The sequence below is a fragment of the Lates calcarifer genome, linkage group LG5, assembly GCF_001640805.2.
Source record: "Lates calcarifer isolate ASB-BC8 linkage group LG5, TLL_Latcal_v3, whole genome shotgun sequence".
NCBI classification, from domain to species: Eukaryota; Metazoa; Chordata; class Actinopteri; family Centropomidae; genus Lates; species Lates calcarifer.
This window is the reverse complement of record NC_066837.1, coordinates 25,908,122-25,926,725: the sequence shown is the minus strand read 5'-3', so window position 1 is coordinate 25,926,725 and position 18,604 is coordinate 25,908,122. Positions and strand designations below refer to the sequence as shown.

Genomic DNA, 18,604 nt, shown 5'->3' with positions numbered 1-18,604 from the left:
AAAAATTTAGGATAGGTTGGGCTCTACATTTACTATCTGGTCTAATTAGGCTTTGGTCCTTTGTTTGTTTCTCTTTCTTCAGTGCATTCATGTTCAGGTATGGGTTGATTCCATGGGGTCTTTCTCAGAGTGGGTCCAAAGTTTTACGCATGTGACCTTTACTATCCATAAAATCCCACTGTAGATAAGGAGTATTAACTCCATAGGTGAAATGCCCTTTCCAGTGGTGGCACAGTAATTGTAGTGATTTTTGAAACTGCAGAAAATAGGGTCATGCAACTGGGTGGAAGCCTGTTATTTATCTGAAACAGCCTTTGCAGAACTTTAAAGATTACACTAGAAATCTAAGTGTGATACCATAAAGCTTATATTGTTTCTGTCAGTGCTGCAGGAAAATACTAACATAGAAAACAGAACCAGGCAGCACTCTGGTTTGTCAACCAGGACAGGTGTGACCTGACAAGCCAATCAATATTTTTCAGAAGCAGTGTGTGGAGAACCTCTTCAGCTTGAGTAAAGGTGCTAGCATGGCATTTGAAGATAACACGTTGGATACCGGCTTTAGAGATTATTGAAACAATATATTAGCTCTTGGCATGTTCTGTCTGTACACACCTACCTGCGTTTGCACACACACACACACACACACACACACACACACACACACACACACACATACACATGATCACATAGCCCTTTTGTTCTGTCTGCTACTGTACACCTCTCTCTGTCTTTCTTTCTCTTCCGCTTTTTCTCTCTGTCCATCTGTTCTGCTGAGTCGTGCGATCAGGAGAGGGTCTATACATCACCTCTCCATCTCTCTTGGGACAACGCAGTGGAGCAGGGTAGAAAAAGAAGGGGGCGGGGGGGGCGCTCTCTCTCTCATACACACACGCACACACTCTCTCTCTAACCTCCACACCAACACAGCAGCTGTTAGCAATGACTGCAAATTGTTTTTCCTGTGCTTATTTGTGGTACACTACTGATTGGAAGGTCCTCTCATGCAAGCACAGTCGCAACCAGGCGGGTCTGTCTGCGTGTGTGTGTGTGTGTGTGTGTGTGTGTGTGTGTGTGTGTGTGTGTTGGATTAGTGTTTTAGCTGCATTAGGAAGAGTCTGAGACCAACACTTAGTTTAATGGAATTTCCATTTTCTACTTTTTGAGAACATGGTGTTATCTGACGACGGATCGACACACACTCGTCAAGAGTCTCGTAGACAGAGAGAGAGAGAGAGCGATAAAGAGATAGAGGGAGAAAGTGAGAGATGATGAGCTGCAATAGATAGGAACGGAGTGTGTGATTGATGGAGGGAGGGGTATCACCAAACAAGCAGGGAGAGAGAGACAAACAGAGAGAAAAAGAGAGAATTTAGAGAAAGACAGAGTAATGCACTGAATGTGGGAGGGAGGGAGGCAGACAGAGAGAGAGATGAGTAGAATGCAATAATGTGATAAAGCAGCTGAGGAATGGAGGTTTTTCTACACTCTGACGCTTTTAGTCCCATTTCTACTTTTTACGGCAGATTTCATCATATTACCAAAGGCCATTTTGGCTCTATTGTGGATAATAGGCTGCTGTGGAATTATTGGAGATGCTGGCTTAGATAATGGTCATTCTCTCTCTCCCTGTCTCCATACCCCACCCCACCCACACACACACACACACACACACACTGCGTTAGAGAGAGAGAGAGAGGTAAGGCAGAGGAGGTAAAGGAAGAGGAGAGAGATTAATGGCATACAAAGATGGGCAGAGTTGGGGGCGATGGAGATAGCTGAAAGTGCAGCGCATAGAGAGGCAGCTAAATGTGTAAGACAAAAGGAAGTAAGGATAGGTTGTGCTCTGTAGATAGCTGTGTGTGTCGGTGTGGGTGTGTGTGTGCTCAGACTGATTTGTGAATGTTTGCTCCTAATACAATAAGTGGATAAGAAAATTGGATTTATTCATCATTATATCCCTTCTGCAGAGCGAATGAACCAGCCAGTATTCTACAGCAGATATATTCCTGAAGGCTTACAGTATGTTTAAAAAACAGCCACAGGTTTAGATACATAAAATCAGTGACTGAGCTGCAATGATGAGCTGATGATTATTTTTGTTATTGATTATATTGATTAATCTGCTAATTGTGTTCTTGATTAATCAACTATCATTCTACAACAATCATTTGGTCTATAAAACATTAGAAAACAGTGAAAAATGGCCATTATAATTTCTTAGAGCCTAAGGTGGCTTCTTCAGATATCTGGTTTTGTTTTACCAGCAGTGAAAAACATTAAAATATTAGATTTAAAGTAATGAACGACATGACAAAAACAGTAAATTCTGACATTTGATAACTGCAGGTCTAATTTTAATAACATAACATCATTTGAGTCATTCTCTGAAGCAAAAATGCCAACAATTCAGCAGATTCAGCTTCTCAAATTAGAATATGTTCTGGCTTTCTTAGTCTTTTATGATATTATTTTTGGATTTTGGACTGTTGGGTGGATAAAACAAAGAATTTGAGGTCGTGGAAATAGTGAATAGCATTCTTGGGACTGTCCTTCCAAGAAGAACAGCAGTTGTTTCAGCAAATTCTCTAAAACAACATATGTCTAAGTGACAAAGTCCTTTAACAGTCATTGTAATTATGACTCTTATCCATTGGGATCAAAGGAGCAAGTAGTGTATTAAGTCCAAATAGAGTGGGGGTCAGGGTGGATGGTTAACAGTAAAACAAAGGGAGGCCGTTGTTCCCTTACTATTTCCAACTGACTGTGAATCACAACTGTGATCATTTCCTGACCTTAACCAAGTGTTTTTTATTCTGTAACCATGATGACAAAGGTCCCCAAATCTTAACAAACATTATGATTAACCTAAACCATGATGTTTTCCTTAACCTAACAAAGTACTTATTTTCACCCAAACCAAGTTGTTTTTGTTCCTAAATGTAATAGCAATGTCATATCATCTCCTTCAACTTGGAGGACATATTGCAATTTTCTGAGTACTGTAAAGAACAAGCAATTAAGTGAAGAAAATTGTTAATTGATCATAAAATAATTATTAGTTGTAGCCCAGTTAACTGTAGCTTCAGTGTTTGCATAGCTGAGTAAATGTGAAGCAGCTGGTGGTGAAAAGGGGAATGGGCTTGTGTCTGTAAGTAGCAGCCCTTCGTGTATATAAGCTCACTGATACACGGGACTATCTCACTGGAATATGGAAGGATAGAGAGAAAGGTGGGGGTAGTTAGAGGGGTGGAGAAATCAAGATGGAGGGAGGACGAAGAGGATGGAAGAGGAAGGGAGTCAGATGATGTGAGGACACGAGGGGGGGGGTGAAGAAACACAGGAAGACAGACATGGAGAGACTGAGGAGGAATGGCAGAGGGAAGGAGGGAAGGGGGCGCCTATTGCCCTGAGACTACGGCAGAGAGAGAAAAAGAGAGGGAGAGAGCAAAAGAGTGATAGCCTTACAGCAACACCTAATGGCTTCTCTGGAGAAAAGGAGAGGGAGGGAGTGCAGAGGAGGAGGAGAAGGCATAATGAGGGGGCTATGATAGAGGCAGAGATAGATTTAGAGAGGTGGATGGAGGGAGAGACAAAGAGAGGTGGAGGTTATATGGCCATTCAGTAAAGATGGTGTCAAAGAAAACAGGGAGTGAGTGAAAAGCAGTAAATGGAGTGGGGGGTGGGGTGTTGGGGGGCAGAGTGATAGCTGCTGAGACAGGGATGGATCCTGACATTAAATGAGCAACAGTGAGAATAAAGATGGATGAGCATGGATGTAGAAAAACAAATGTGAACCAGGTAGAAAAACAAATAAAAGCAGGGGTGAAGTCAAGAGGAGGAGCAAGAGAGAAAGAGAGAGAAGAGCTGTTGGGGCGAAATGAGGCGGGCGAGGAAAGGAGGGATCAGCCCTGAAGGTGAACAAAGAAGGAAAGAATGAGGGGAAGATAAATAGAGTCGAAGGGTGGACAGAGAAGGAGGGAGGAAGGGTGGCGAGGGGTGGGAAGGATTGGCTGGATGGAGGGAGCTTAGAAACGATAGGGAGAGAATAGAGATGAATGAGAGAACAGTGGAAAGGGAAAGACTGAATGAGGTGAGGAAGAGATGGAGGGATATTTTCAGTGAGTGAAAGAGTAGAACGCAGAGCGAGCGGTGAGACAGGAAAATGAAAATGGAAAATGAAGAAGCGGTTACCCCGAGAGGTGGAGGATGACTGGATGGATAAAAAGACAGTTTGCTGTCATAATGAGAGAGAGAGAGGGAGGTAAACAGAGATGGGAAGATGGACGGATGTGTGGAATGTATCTTTACCTCCGTTAACAGCCGTGTAATAGCACTGATCGCAGCTGTGAATAATTCAAAGCCTCTAGTTAGGAATTCTCCCTGGGAAGAACCCGAATGTGATAACCTCACACTCACATACACACACAACAGGACACACTCACCACAGCGTTTGATTTCCTCACTCCCTCTGTTTATTGCTACTTCTAGCTACAAGCTTTGTATATTACCCTCAATACACATATATATGCGCACGTACACACAGTAGTAATAAAGCAGGTAGTCATAAAAAGCACACAAGAGAGAGTAATAGAGCGATAGAGAGAGAAAAAGAAGAAGAGACAGAACATTCCACCTGCTGTGGCTCTGAGTTGTCCCTCAGACGCACCATTTTCAGCCGCCATGATTAGATTATATAGAAACATGTCAATCTCTCTCCCTCTCTCTCTCTCTCCCACGCTCACACACTATCCCCCCTGTTCTTTTGAAAATACACACATGTACACTCTCAGACGTGGTCTCTCTCCCACGTGCAAGTGTCTGCACGTGTGTCTTTAAGGTCTCCATGACTACCGTTTCCAGGGTGATTTACTGTAGCACCTGGTCCCTCTCAGGGTGGTACACTCGTCTGCTCGCCACAATCACTCCCCGGCCACCAATGATCTCATCCCTTTGCTCCCGCTCACACTCCCTCCTCCTCCTCCTCCTCCTGGCCTGTTGTCATGAATATGATTTACTCCTGTCTTCTGTCCTCTCACTGCTTGTCATATTCTGCTGTCTGTGACTATATATCCTCCTCACTAATGATATTCACGGGAGGGAACTTGTGTGGAACTAAGAGCAAAGCAAGCCTTTAGAATAACTTGTAAACTGCTATACAGGCTGCCTCAAACATTAGTGAACAGTAGTTCTGAAACAGCCATTTGATAAATTGGTTGATTGACATAAAATGAATTGGCCACAATTTGGACTACTTTGATAACATTTATCACTATAAATTAGATACTTTGGAGTTTTGACAAATGAAGCCATTTGAAGATGTCACCTTGAGCTTTGGGAAACTGTGTTGACCATTTTTAGTATTATGTATTAGACATGAAATTATATGGAAACAAAAAAAAGTTACAACACACCAGTTGCACACAACACACATCAGATGCCACTGCCCCCTGTACCAATGTGTTTCAGCTCTTCTGAAAAGAAATAGTTTTATGATGATTGCTCCCCAAATTGGCACATCTTGGCTGTGGTACCTTGGTTACGTCCTCTCTTACGTGTCAGATGTGGCCCTAAGGTGTCAAATGATGAGTGTCGATTACTTGTGCTGATTGTGCGCTTTATTGTGGGCAGAAATTAAAGTAATTGTTTTGAATACCTGGGACTCCCCAACCAATTTTTAGAACTAATGAAGCTTTTCAGATGAGAGGTGAAACGTCTTCAAGAAAATGAAAAGAAGTCCAGTTGCCTTCAAGTCTAGCACTTAAGGCTAATTGTTTTGACATGGCTACTGCATTTCCACCAGTTGTCCTGTGGTACATCTGTCCAGCTTGCATCAAATATCAATAGTATACAGTCTACAACATGCCAGTGGTTCCTTGAGGCTGTACTGAGACACTGCAGTGCTTTGAGCTAAATGCTAAAATGCTAATGTTAAGCAAGTAGAATGTTTACCACGTTAGTATGCTAACTTTTGCCAATTAGCATGTATTTTTTAGTTATTAAGGAACATATGTAACATATGTAAGAACATAACTGTAGCAAATGATGCAATAATTCATCAAGAGTTTTTACTCACAACTACAAATGTAACCCCCATGGTGTCACTAGGGGAAAAGTTAGGGGATCACTGGAGGCCTCAAATATCTATACAAAACTTCATGGGAAATCCATTCAGCAGTTGTTGAGATATTTCAGTCTGGACCAAAGCAGTGGACCACCGACCCACACTGCTATAAAAAAAAGTGAACACAGAGTCTTTGAAATAACCTGTAGATTCTAGAGTTTGTCTTGAAACCTGTTTACCACACCCTGGCACCGTGACTGCTGTAGAATCTATTTGGTCGATGTTGGACCCTGGGTGGCTCAGTTAGGATGGAGAAACCAACACAACTGAATGTGTAGGCTGAGAAACAGTCAGTCGAGGCAGTCACAAGCTGTAATATCCTATTAATGGAACAGTGAATAACGGTAGAGACAATATTCTCTATTCAAAGTCTTATCTCAAAGAATAAACAAAATAGATAAATGAAGTTTTTTGTCGGGTAAATTTAAAGAATTTCAGGCTACATGTTTGCAAACAGGCATGAACTGACATCCCAGGCTCTGTGCTGTCTGTGGGTGGCATTCTGTGTGTGCAGAGAAATCCCTTGGTTAAGCACAGTGCCTCCAAACAGCATTCATGCTGCAGGGATTCATTTACTTAAATTGATCCACTCCTGCATGCCTACATGCATTTCACAGCAGCATTGCATGGCATCATCTTGGTTCAGTAATGGTTTAAGGATGATCCCAAGAAACCCTGTTAACCCCATCCTTTGTTTTTGAGTCTGTGAGGGGAATTTTACAGTTAGGGGTTGTGTGGATCTCATTCTAACGTTGCCCCTAAATTATATGTGTGTGAGTGTAGATGGAGAAGATTCAGAAATAGGCCAGTTAGGGTTTAGAGCAGAGAGATGTTAGAGATTAAACAGACCTCTGTGGGGAGCAAGACTCCTCTCCAGCAGTTTAAATATAACTCTCTTCAGGGAGAAACCGTGTAAGTGTGTGTGTTTGAGTGTGTGTGTGTGAGAGGGTGGGGTTAAGGTGGGTGGATGTGTTCTTCAACAAATGAAAATGGTGACTATGAATCAAACCACTGGCTTCATACCTCCACCTATCCTTGTCAGTGTGTGTGTGTGTGTGTGTGTGTGTGTGTGTGTGTGTGTGTGTGTGTGTGTGTGTGTGTGTGTGTCAAAGTGATGTCTTCTTTACCTTTTGCGCTGTGGGGATAGTTTAATACTGTGAGGTCTGTCTCCACCATCTGCTCGGGGTTAGTGTGTATGTGTGTTGTCGTTATGGATCAGTCAGCAGGTGCTGCATAATACTTATGTTTTAACCATGTCCTCTAATACACAACACTTTTATCTGTACAAATACTTTATTCCTTGACTTCACATTGAGCATGTTTACATCGAGAGACAATTGAAACATACGCTCAAACATACAGCAGGTTTTCTTTTCTCCTATACAGTGACATTTGCGTGTGATGGGAACAAGGATCCTAACTAGTTGGGAAGACTAGCTTTTTCAGGCTATACCTTTAGACGAACACACAGCAGTCTGGCTTTAGCTCACATGCTTTCTCTGAGTTTGATATTGTGAGTTACAAAACTAAGGTTGCTCTTTTGTCTTAAATGTTAGTGTAGTGACACATACGCATGCACACAATCACTGTACATGTAGAGTGGTATGGTCCTCTGTGTTGGGTCATCAAATAGTAGACCTGTTATCTCACTAAAAGTCAGAACTAGTGCAAAATACAATGAGGTGCAGCTTGAAGTTGAGTGTGTTGCTTTAGGACACTTGCCAGTGGTTCGTGATGATGGACACATACACACACACACGTACACACACAATGCAGTGGAGATTAAATGTGTGGTCATTTAGATACAGGACCAGAGGTCCACACTGCTAGTCACCCAGCACTCATATGTTGTATCATTTGTTGTTTCAATATGATATTAGGGTTGTGACGACATAAGTACGGTGCACAGTATAAAGATACTCCATGTGAAATGATAACTGATGGTTTAAAATGACATCTACGACTCACTGAAAAATCCACAATCTGCCAAAAGTCCAATCAAAAGTCCGTTCTCAGTATGTGTGCACTACATACTTGTGTAAGTTGCATAATGGACTACGATTGCAAACTAATGGAGATGTCACAGAATCATCTCGTCCATACGTAGAGCTACAACATTTAATCAACTGGTCAAGTGGATCGGTAGCAATTTAGGAAATTGATCTGTTTTAGCTGTTTTTCAAGTTAAAATTTCAAACTGTTGATGGTACCAGCTTTTCAAATGTGAGGATTTGATGCTTTTCTTTGTCATACATGTCACCATAAACTCAACATTTTTGTTTTTTGGACCACTGACAAAACAAGACATTTTAAAATGTCACAGTGATCTTTGTCAACATATAACCAGCATTTTTTTTAAACTATTTTTTTGACATTTTATAGACAAAGAGATTCATTCACTTGTTGATAAAGTAATCATCAGTTTAACAACAATGAAAAATATAATTGTAAATTGCAGCCCTTGTGGGAGTGCAGAGAAATGTTCCCTCTTTAGTAGATGTGAAAACAGCCAGACTCTGCACATCCATTAGGTCTGTACAGTGAAGGCTGAGCATCCATTTTCCAGGCTGATGAGTGGAATCTTGTGCTGTTAGATGAGTGTAAATATGAAAAAAGAATGGATGTAGCAAAAATATCAAACAAAATAAATATCCAGACAGAGAGTAGATAAGCTTTTTCCTGCTGTATACTAGTTATTCTCCCCACATGCACCAGTGTGTGTTATCTATGTATCCATTCATTCAAGCTGGTGCCCTTGAAAATGTAGAGGCACCACTACAGCAACCAACCTTTTTGTAATATTACTACCAATGTTTTCTCTTGTTTGTTTTTTTATGTACCTTTTTCTTTTGCATATTTCTCCTTCACTTCTCAGACATCACAGGGTCAGAGTGCAAGGTCAACCAGTGTGAAGCTCAAGGACATTCAGACATTGATAAGCTCTGGCTGTGAAAGAGATGTGACCTTCAAGCTGGCCATGCTAACCAGAGACACAGCTGCAACACACTCCCTGCATCCATACCATAAACTGTCAACTGCCACAACATCCACCTTTGTCTGAATGTAGAATCCAAACATAATGTAGGCAGATGCACTTTCTGTTCACTTTCTCAGTTCAGTTGCAGCCGTAGTCTACACAAGAACGAAGCATCCAATCATCCATCCATCCATCTATCTTTCCATCCATCACTCTGCTTCCTTTCCCTTCACTGTTCCTGATCTCCTCCTCTTCACACTCCCTCCCTCCCTTCTCTTACACAAGTGGGTGACAGATGTGAGCCACTGTGGAGAGCACACAGACACCCAGCGCGTTGCTGCCAGGCGCCACTGCTCTTATAGACTGTGTGTGTGTGTGCAGTTGTGTTTCACTTAATGCCCTCATGCAAGAGCTGTAAGGCATCACATAGTTCTGTAGTGGTCTGTGTTTGTCTATGGTTTCTGAATGTGGGTGCATGTTTACAGGTTTGTGTGTGAGGTTGCATGGCTGTGTGTGTGTGTCCGTGTTATTTCATACCGGCAAGTGCAGCCTTTAATCTTACCACTGTGTGGTCACCATGGGAGCAGGTGATTTCATCCCAATTGGGACACATACACACACACACACACATATATACATATACATACAGTTAATACAATAGACATGTTTTTCTGCTCCATGAGACATAAGAATGAAATGGACAGTCTCTCCCTCCCTCTCTCACTTACACACATGCACACATTTCCGCTCACTTCACATGTAATGTAATCACCTGGGCTCTCCATGCCTCCTAACCCAATAAAGCTGACAGCCTCCACTACACACACATGCACACACACATACAAACAAACACGCACATCCCCCCGAACAACCTGTGATACATTTACCTCTCCTTTCATTTCATTCGCTGTTCGCTTTTCTCTGTCATTTCTCTGTCATGCAGCAGCCTACAGTAGCTGTTGCAGTTTCAAACTCCAGCTCCCAGAGTTTGCAGTAGTTAGGAGCTAACCGTTGAGTCTCGTTAGCTGCTGACCCACTTCTGTTGAACGGCACAGAGTTTGGGGACTGACTCGAACTGGTCTAAGGTGCCAGAATGAAGCATCAGGGGAGGGACAGAGGGAAACAGAGGCAAAGACAGAGAGTTGGATCGACAGGGCTGAAAGAGAAGGCAGACAGAGTGTGGATGCTCTTTGTTACATTATTCACCAACAATCATGAACTTAGGACGGAGAGGACAGAGAGAATGTAAGATGGACTGATGAATAGAGAAAGAAGAGGTCAAAGAAAGTACAAAAATTGCAGGGTAACTGGGAGTGTTTGTGCATATACTGTAAGTGTGACTCGTCCGGGGGTCTGCCTGGCGTTGCGGAGGGCGACCGGGCGCGGCGGCCATAACTGCTCCTCCGAGTGCCATCTGCTCCTCACTGCAGCAACTGTTGCCAGGGTACCTGCTCTCCTCTCTTCCTCTCTCCTCTGTCCCACCTTTTACTCTTCCTCTTTTGGCTTGTCACCTCCTCGCTTCCTCTCATTATTTTCTCCCAAAGGAATTTATCCTATTCTTCTTCTCCTTCCACTCTCACACCATTCTTATTTCCTCACACATAACTCTTTCCTCTTCTCTCCTATTAATTTAATTTGCTTTTTCATTCTAAAGAGGATACCTGCTTTCTATTCAATAAGATTTATTGGCGTGACATTCAATTCATTGTATATTAGCAACGCTTCAGTGAAGTTACTAATAGCAATAAAATAATACTGATACTACTGCTAATGCACTCGCTCTTTTTTCATTTTTTCCCACATGTGCTGTTCTTTTTTACATATCTTAATTCAACAACGTACAATGTGTACATACACCATACTTATCTGTCATTCTTCAGCTAGCTGATACTGTGCTACTACTGTCACTTTCCCCCATAACACACACACACACACACACACACACACACACTACCTTCACTAAAATCTTTAAGTCTCTGAGACTTTTCCTCTCCTCTTTCCTTTGTAATCCATCTTCCTTCCGTTGCTTCGTTCCCTGGCAATTGTGTGGACATGACTCAGGGCCCCCTGTCTACAGAGGGAGAGAGAGAGAACCAACCAGAGAAAGAGTAGAGAAAGGAGTTTGATGGTGGGGTGTTTAGAGAGAAGGGAAGAAAAGAGGTAGAGTGAGTGGGGGAGAGGGAGAGATCGTAGATCAGAACCGTCATGATTGAGCCATCTGCTGAGAGGAGGCCAGTGAGAGACACACACACACACACACACACACACACACACACACACACACACACACACACACATACGCATGCTTAAAGATCACCACTGCCACCCGTTGGTCATTTCCTGACACTGCGCCTCTCCTTCCTCCCTCTCTGCTCCTCTCTTGCACCGACCGACTTGCTCTGCTGCCATCCAGCAGGAACATGCCAACCAGAGATGAGACACGTAGCTCTGAACATCGATCAGTCTGGTCTGGCTGTGTCTGGTGAGCCAGTCTTAAGCAGACAATTCTGTTTGCTCCACAGGGTTTTCTTGTGCTCTAATGTGTGAGGTTTATCTCCACCTAACTCCTTTCTAAGAAGAGCAGAGCCTCAATACGGATTATGAGGCTTTGGCTCTTTCAAAACATATTGAGTATAGTGGTGTGTTTCAGAGTCTAGCCAATGCTACGATTCACTACTGTAATCCTGTTTTTGCTGTTTCATTCCTTCCCTGCAGTTAAATGTGATTTGTTGTACACTGTCTGTTCCTCTGTGTGGCTGTGGCTGGCTGTGTGTGGTAGTATTTTTATATGTGCAAACACACCTCACCAGCCTGAATGGTTCATTCTTCTCCTCACAGGCCTTTCCCCTCTCCTTCCACTGGCAGCCATAAAACGACGTCCACTCTCGTTCAGCTGTCTAACCTTTCATAGATTCATAAATGCTCCTCTTCCATTGGCCAGACCAGACCATTTCATCCTGTTAGAGATTAGCATACGGCTGAGTGGAGGAGGAAGTCTTTATATGCTAATGAGGGAGATAATGTATGCAGCGAGGACCCACCAATGCCCTGTTGGGAGGACTCAGAGTGGCCCGGCGTGCTGAATCTTTAGGCAGTCCTGTCTTTATCCTGCTTTTCACTCTCATTCACAGACACCTGGACTGTGTCTTTGTGAACCTTTATAAAACAGACTGTGTGAAGTTGTCACTGTAGATGCTCACAATGCTGGGAGTGTGTTGAATATGCATTCCTTCTATACTTGATGTAACTGTGTTGCATTCACTTGTGATACAGAGCTTTAACAATGACAGTGAAGAGGAGGTTTATGTAATTAGAATTGGTTTTGTTAGATATATAAAGGATCACTTAGCACTTTTTTGTTTAATTTTTCCATTTTAGGTTCACAAACATGATTAGACTAGACTTCAAGGTAATAGTTCAACATTTTAGGAAATACACTTGTTTGCTTTTCACCAAGAGTCAGATGAGAAGACTAATTCCACTCTCATATCTGTATGGTAATAATGACACTACCACTAGCAGCTGGTTAGCTTAGCACAAACACCAGAAGACGGAGGTTCTGACGGAATATAACAAAATCTGCCTACCAGCACCTCTGGAGCTCACTAATTAACACGTTGTAGCTTGTTTGTTTAATCCATACAAAAACCAAAGTGTAAAAACAACCATTTGCCATTTTACAAGATATAACCTGTTAATTAGTGAGCTTTAGAGGTGCTGGTAAGCCGATTCGTTACCTTTGAACAGATAGATAGCTGTTTCCAGTTTTTATGTTTTCCAGTGTTCTTCTTTATAAGCCACAGTAACCAGCTGCTGGATGTAGCAGACTGATATGACAGGGATCAATCTTCTTATCTAACTTTCAGCAAGAAAGCAAATCAGCCTGTTTCACAAAATGTAGAACTGTACTCTCTCTTCTGTAGATGATTGACAGTCCATCTGACCAACTGACCATCTCCTCTCTCTTTCTCTCTCTCCCTCTGCAGGAACAAGGTGTGGTGGGAATGTCGCGCCCGCCGGGTGCCATCCCTCCTCCTCATCCGGGTGGGGGTGTGGCCTCGGGGGTGGGCCCCAACCAGGGTTCAGGACCACCTCCGGGCTATGTGGGCAATCAGCAGCAGGCAGCCATGATGAAACAGATGATGGCGATGGAGCAAGAGAAGAGAGTACAAATGCATATGATGGAGCAGCAGAAACAGCAGCTCTTCAGAGAACAGAGACAACAGCAGCAGCAGCAACTACTGGCTGAACAGGTGAGGTTTTTTCTAAGCCGGTTTGCTCACAGCATAAGGTTAGTGTGTTTGTGTGGGGATTATAAAGCAGGAAGGCCTGTGTGAGTCATCTGTTGTGCATTAAATTATAATTTGTGCGTGTGAGCATTGTTTGTTCATACATCCCTGTATATTTGTCTGTGTCTGCAGCTCTAACAAGAGCAGCTCATCCTCTCTTCTTCCTTACTGTTGTCTGGTTGCATGTATAATTACTCTCAACCAGCCCCCTCTTCACTACTTCCTTTTCATCTCTGCAAAGTGTGTGTGTGCATGTGTGCGTGTGTGTTTTTGCCACATGCTGCCTGCTGTGATAATGTGGTGTTTTCTTTTTATTTCTCTCTCTGTGAGGGAATCAAGTGTTAAAGAGTTCTGAACTCTGAAGTCACCACCCACTATGTTGGTTTTAATTGGATCTGCGAAAACATACACAGACACACAAAATATAGGTGTCTGAAAGGAAACACATCCTGCTGGGGATTAGTGTATGTTGTTAACTGGATATCATACCTCTATTTAAATGAGCAACACCTTCTCCTGTCCAGGCACACAATCAGTTGTTGCTTTTTATGCTGCAAGGACAGAGACTGCTCATTAATGATAAAAACCTTTCACATTTTTTCCATTTAATTTTCTTAACCTACAGCACAGCTATGACTAGATAGAGTGTCAGGGCTGCCTCTGGTTTCCTATTTGGTACAATTTGTGTAGGAGAACATCATGCAAATACTGTACACTAATCTAATCCTGACTGTACACCTCTGCCTCTCAACCAAAACATCTGCCTCATCTCTGCAGCACCAAAACATCTGCCTACCAGACACCTCTTTCTGTTCCAGTGTATCTAACATCTGTCTCACCTCTTCTTTACCAGTCTGCTCTACTGTACCAACTGTAATCAGCAGGGTTACAACCACTCTTTACATAGCTCATTGTCTCACTTTTTCATTCTGTGATTAATAATTCTATTTTTGTATATGAAGCTGAAACTCACATGTTTGCATTTGTATTTGAGAAATGACTCAAATGATTACTCAACTATAAAAAAAAATAGAATTTATTTCTCTTTCAATTGGTCTACTTACAATTTATCATTACATGCTTACACTGGAGCCTTATTTTTTCTAGTGTTTCACTATTCAGGCTGTAGAGAAAGTGTGACCCTGTTCTTGTGTGTATCCTGTGATGATACCAAATCCTGAATACATGAAATACATACGAGGGAGTTACAAGCTACACTCTCAACAACTTGTCTGTGTCTGTGTCTGCAGCTCCAACAGCAGCAGCACCTCCCCAGACAGATGGGCCAGGGCCAGAGGAATCCATACCCCCAAGTCAATCAATACCAAGGTGAGACACACAAACACATGCATTCATTTCATCTGTGCAACAAAACTTACAAGGTATGCAAAAACCCAAGAATGGCAGCGCCTCAATGGATTTTCTAATGAAGAAGGCAAGACCTGACCTAAATTCTTAAGCGTTTTATTGACGACCACATTAGTAAATGGATTTTTGGTAAACCAGTTTCTGGTTCTTTACAGAGCATCTGGATGGTTAAACAACAGCAACAACAAAAAGCGTACAGTCACATATGTGCACTTGGTCTGCAACAAGTATGGTACACATGGTAGAGTGCCAAGACACTTAAGACATTAAACAGATTTTACGGTTCACTCTCTGCCATATTCACAAACAGATAGACGCACAAACACATAAAAACAAACAGCAGCGCTGACTGAACGTCACCCTGAAACCAAACCCCGTCCTCTCTGTCTGTCTCTGACAGATACATCAGTTGGCGCTCAGATGCTCTTCAGCCTCTTTCTCTCCCCCTCTCTCCTCTCTCTTTCTCTCTCACTCTCCAAAAAAAAAAAGATATAGAATATTCCTGCTCTGCCTGTTACCACGGCAACTTGTCTGTCCTGGATCCCCCAGAGTTCCGGTGAAGTCAGAGAGATGGATGAGAGGAGGGAAGTGGGAGAGAAGGAGAGAAGGTGGGGGGCGGGGGCTGGCAACATGAGGAATAGGTAGATAGTCTGGTAGGTAGTGGGAGAGGTTGGGAAGGAAGACAGACAGACAGAGAGAGAGACGAGTGGGTGAGAGTATGATGGAGAGATGAAGAAAATGCAGAGAGGAAGGAGGAGAGTCAAGTCGAAAGCCATTTATAGCCATCACAGAGTCTGTCTGCAAGTCTGGGAGATAATGTAGAGAGGAAGATGGGGCTTCAGCATGAGGCCTAGATATATACCTGTTAGTTCAGCTATCCTGCAGCGTATCACTGATTCAAAAGCAATGATTGTGATAGTATCACCTGCAATCAGAACACACTCATTCCCACTCATATATATTTATATGAAGTGACATGTTGAATATACATGGCTGTTTTGCAGCATTGCGTTACCTCTAGCACTTCACACTCCCTACTTACTTACAAGTCTGGAGTGTGTGATCCTCTTCGTTCTCGCTCCTCTGTTACAGTTCCAGTCCGAGCTGTGAGGTGAGGGATTAGTGGAATGATGTCAGAAGTGGGTTTATTAGAGGATTTAGAGCCATTTCCACACTAGCAGACCTCCTCAGCTCCGCTACTATCGAGCCTCTAATAGGGAAAAGCAGGGAAGTGAGGTGTTGGTGCTTTAGTGTGTTTAGTTTGACTTTACTGTGGTGGGATTTGAGCTAAACTGGGAGAAGAGCATTCATTTCTAGAGTAAACAGGTTGCCACAGAGCATAAATCTTTGCCTCAGTGCTGTCTTATTAGATTGGTCTTATGTGCTATTTGGTGATTTAAGTGGATCTAGTATACATGCTCCAAAGCTCTTTTACAAGAGTCCAGTTCCTTGGTGATTTCTGTCTCCGTATGTCTCTCTAATTCTTTCCCAGTTCCATTGCCTGCTTAAAACAAGAGGTTTTAACTCCTCTCATTCTCCTTTCCTAGGTCCTCCTCAGGATCTGGCATCCAGGAGCCAGGCTCTCCAGAACATTCGGGCTGCCCGACTCTTACAACAGCAACAGCAGAACCAGCAGCAGATGGTCCAGATGAGCTCTGTTCCGAGCCAGGGGGGCTCTGTGGGACCCCAAACTGACATGGGTCTACCCTATGGCAACCAGGGGTCTAACCAGGGTTCCCTGTATGGGCTCAACCCCTCCATGAGCCAAATGATCCACCAGCAGCAGCACCAGAGCCAAAGCGTTCAGGCCTCCATGGGTCTTCCCCCGCAGCACAACCCTGCCGGAGGACCACCCCGGCAGGCAGGTGCAGGTCCTGGGGTCGGAGGTATGCCTGGAGGCCCCGCAGGTGGTGGAGCTGGAGGGTACGGGGGACAGGGGATGTTAATGAACTCCATGACCCAGCAACCCCTCAAAGGCCCTCCCAATGCCAAAGCCCAGGCACAGAGACTGCAAAGCATGCTGGGAGCAGGAGGAGGTGGCGGGGGAATGGGGGCAGGCGGCTGGCCGCAGCAGCAAGGACAGAGTCTGCAGGCCATGGGGGGAGGAGTTGGAAGGACTACAGGTGGAGGGGGAGGAGACATGGTGGGGTTCAGCTCAGGCCCAGGGTTACGGCATGCAGCCAGGACAACCCCCTCGCATGACCAAACAACACTTTCAGGGCCCGGGACAGGGGATGAGCCAGGGGATGGACCCCAGGGTAGGCAATCCAGCCGCGGGTATGGGCACCCCAATGATGGGGCCTCACATGGGCAGCCAGCCCAGGACCAACCAGCCCCGGCCCATGGTCATGAACCAGGGGGTGATGAGCCAGGGGATGACTGGGATGGGGGGTTTCGGGCCAGGCCCTGGTGGGCCAGGAATGGGGGCCGGGGGAGGAGGAGGTGGACCCTATGGACCAGGGGGAGTTGGGGTTGGAGGTCAGCCGCAGGGCTACCAGAGGACAGCCAATCAGGATATGTCATCCTATGGATATGGGGGCGGGCCCTCAGGTGGCGGAGCCTTCGGGTTGGGTGATGGCTCAGGGGCGGAGCTGGACTCAAGCGATGGTTGGATGGAGGAGTTTTTCCCGAGCCAATAGCCAACGGAGAAACTGGAGATGAGTTTTTACTGGATGAACTAAACATTAAAATAGTACAAACGTTAAAACCTGAGAGAGTAAAACAAAAAGGATGACACGACGTGGACAGGCATGTTTTTGTTTTGTAAAACATGAGCAAGGTTATAAATGAATTCATGTGTTATGTTTTGTGTGTGAGTGTGTGTGTATGTGTGAGTGAGTGTGCGCTGGAGAGAGCGATCATTGTCTCGTGCATATTAATGAAAAACCAGTATAGAGATTAAGAGGTGTGTTTCATTAGTTTCCCTTTTCTCCACGGAATGAATTTTTCTCATGTTCCAGTGTTTGAAAGCGAGCCCCGTTTACACAGCAGCGCTTTGAGCCCAAGCTTCAGCAGGGGCTGATTGAACACCGCAGACTGATGAAGGGGAAGGAAGACTTGTTCTCAAGACAGCAATTTATTTGTGTTTGTGTGTTTGTGCCACCCAGCTCAGTGCTTCAGATCTCTCAGCTATGTGAGGAGTTGAAGGGAGTAGAAAGCACTCTCAACACTCCCATTTCCTCTCTTAGATTTGTGCCCCCCATACACTCACACACACACACATGCAAATCTGTCTCCCTCACACTCTCTCTCTACTATCTCTCTCTCTACTCTCTCTCTCTCTCTCTCTCTCTCTCTCTCTCTCCTCCTCTCTCTCTCCCTCCCTCTCTCTCTCATCCTCCTTCCCTCTTTCCCACCCTCTCTCCAGAGACTTGTTCCTCACTCTCAACACTCCTTTCTCTTTTTAAATTGTGAACATCACAACAGAACAAATGATGTTTCTCTGTTGTGCCACACAAGCACACTCTGCCCTCTAGTGCTTTTGCTAGGCAACCGACCTGGGTGGCGTTTTTTGGGGGTGGGGGTTTCATTTCCTGCGCATGGCTGTGGATGACGGGTATGCATTTAAGAGGAAGACAAAGAGAATAGGCAGCTAAAGCAAGCATTTGGACTCAAAAACCTACACACACACAGACACGCATATATATATATATATGTATATATATATACCAACCAACAGATAAACAAGCATCAGTCTGGGAGAATGAGCGGATGTGTGAGAGGCAGCTAACAGAGCTAATATTGCATTAAACCCTCTGCCTGTGTGACACAAACCACACCACATGCATCAGGCTGACACAGAGCAAAATGATTCGCTGGGCACTGAATGTATTCAAGCACCACAAG

At 44.0% G+C, this 18,604-nt stretch overlaps 1 protein-coding gene across 1 annotated transcript in view; it reads left to right on the top strand.

Moving 5' to 3' along the window:
• Positions 1-18,006, top strand: part of maml3 (mastermind-like transcriptional coactivator 3) — a 99,507-nt gene extending 81,501 nt beyond the window's left edge. Inside the window, 4 exon segments of the mRNA XM_051070859.1 lie at positions 13,088-13,354; positions 14,641-14,719; positions 16,306-16,922; positions 16,924-18,006. Coding sequence (XP_050926816.1) covers positions 13,088-13,354; positions 14,641-14,719; positions 16,306-16,922; positions 16,924-17,397 — 1,437 coding nt within the window. The 3' untranslated portion in view covers positions 17,398-18,006.
• Positions 18,007-18,604: the final 598 nt, after the last annotated feature.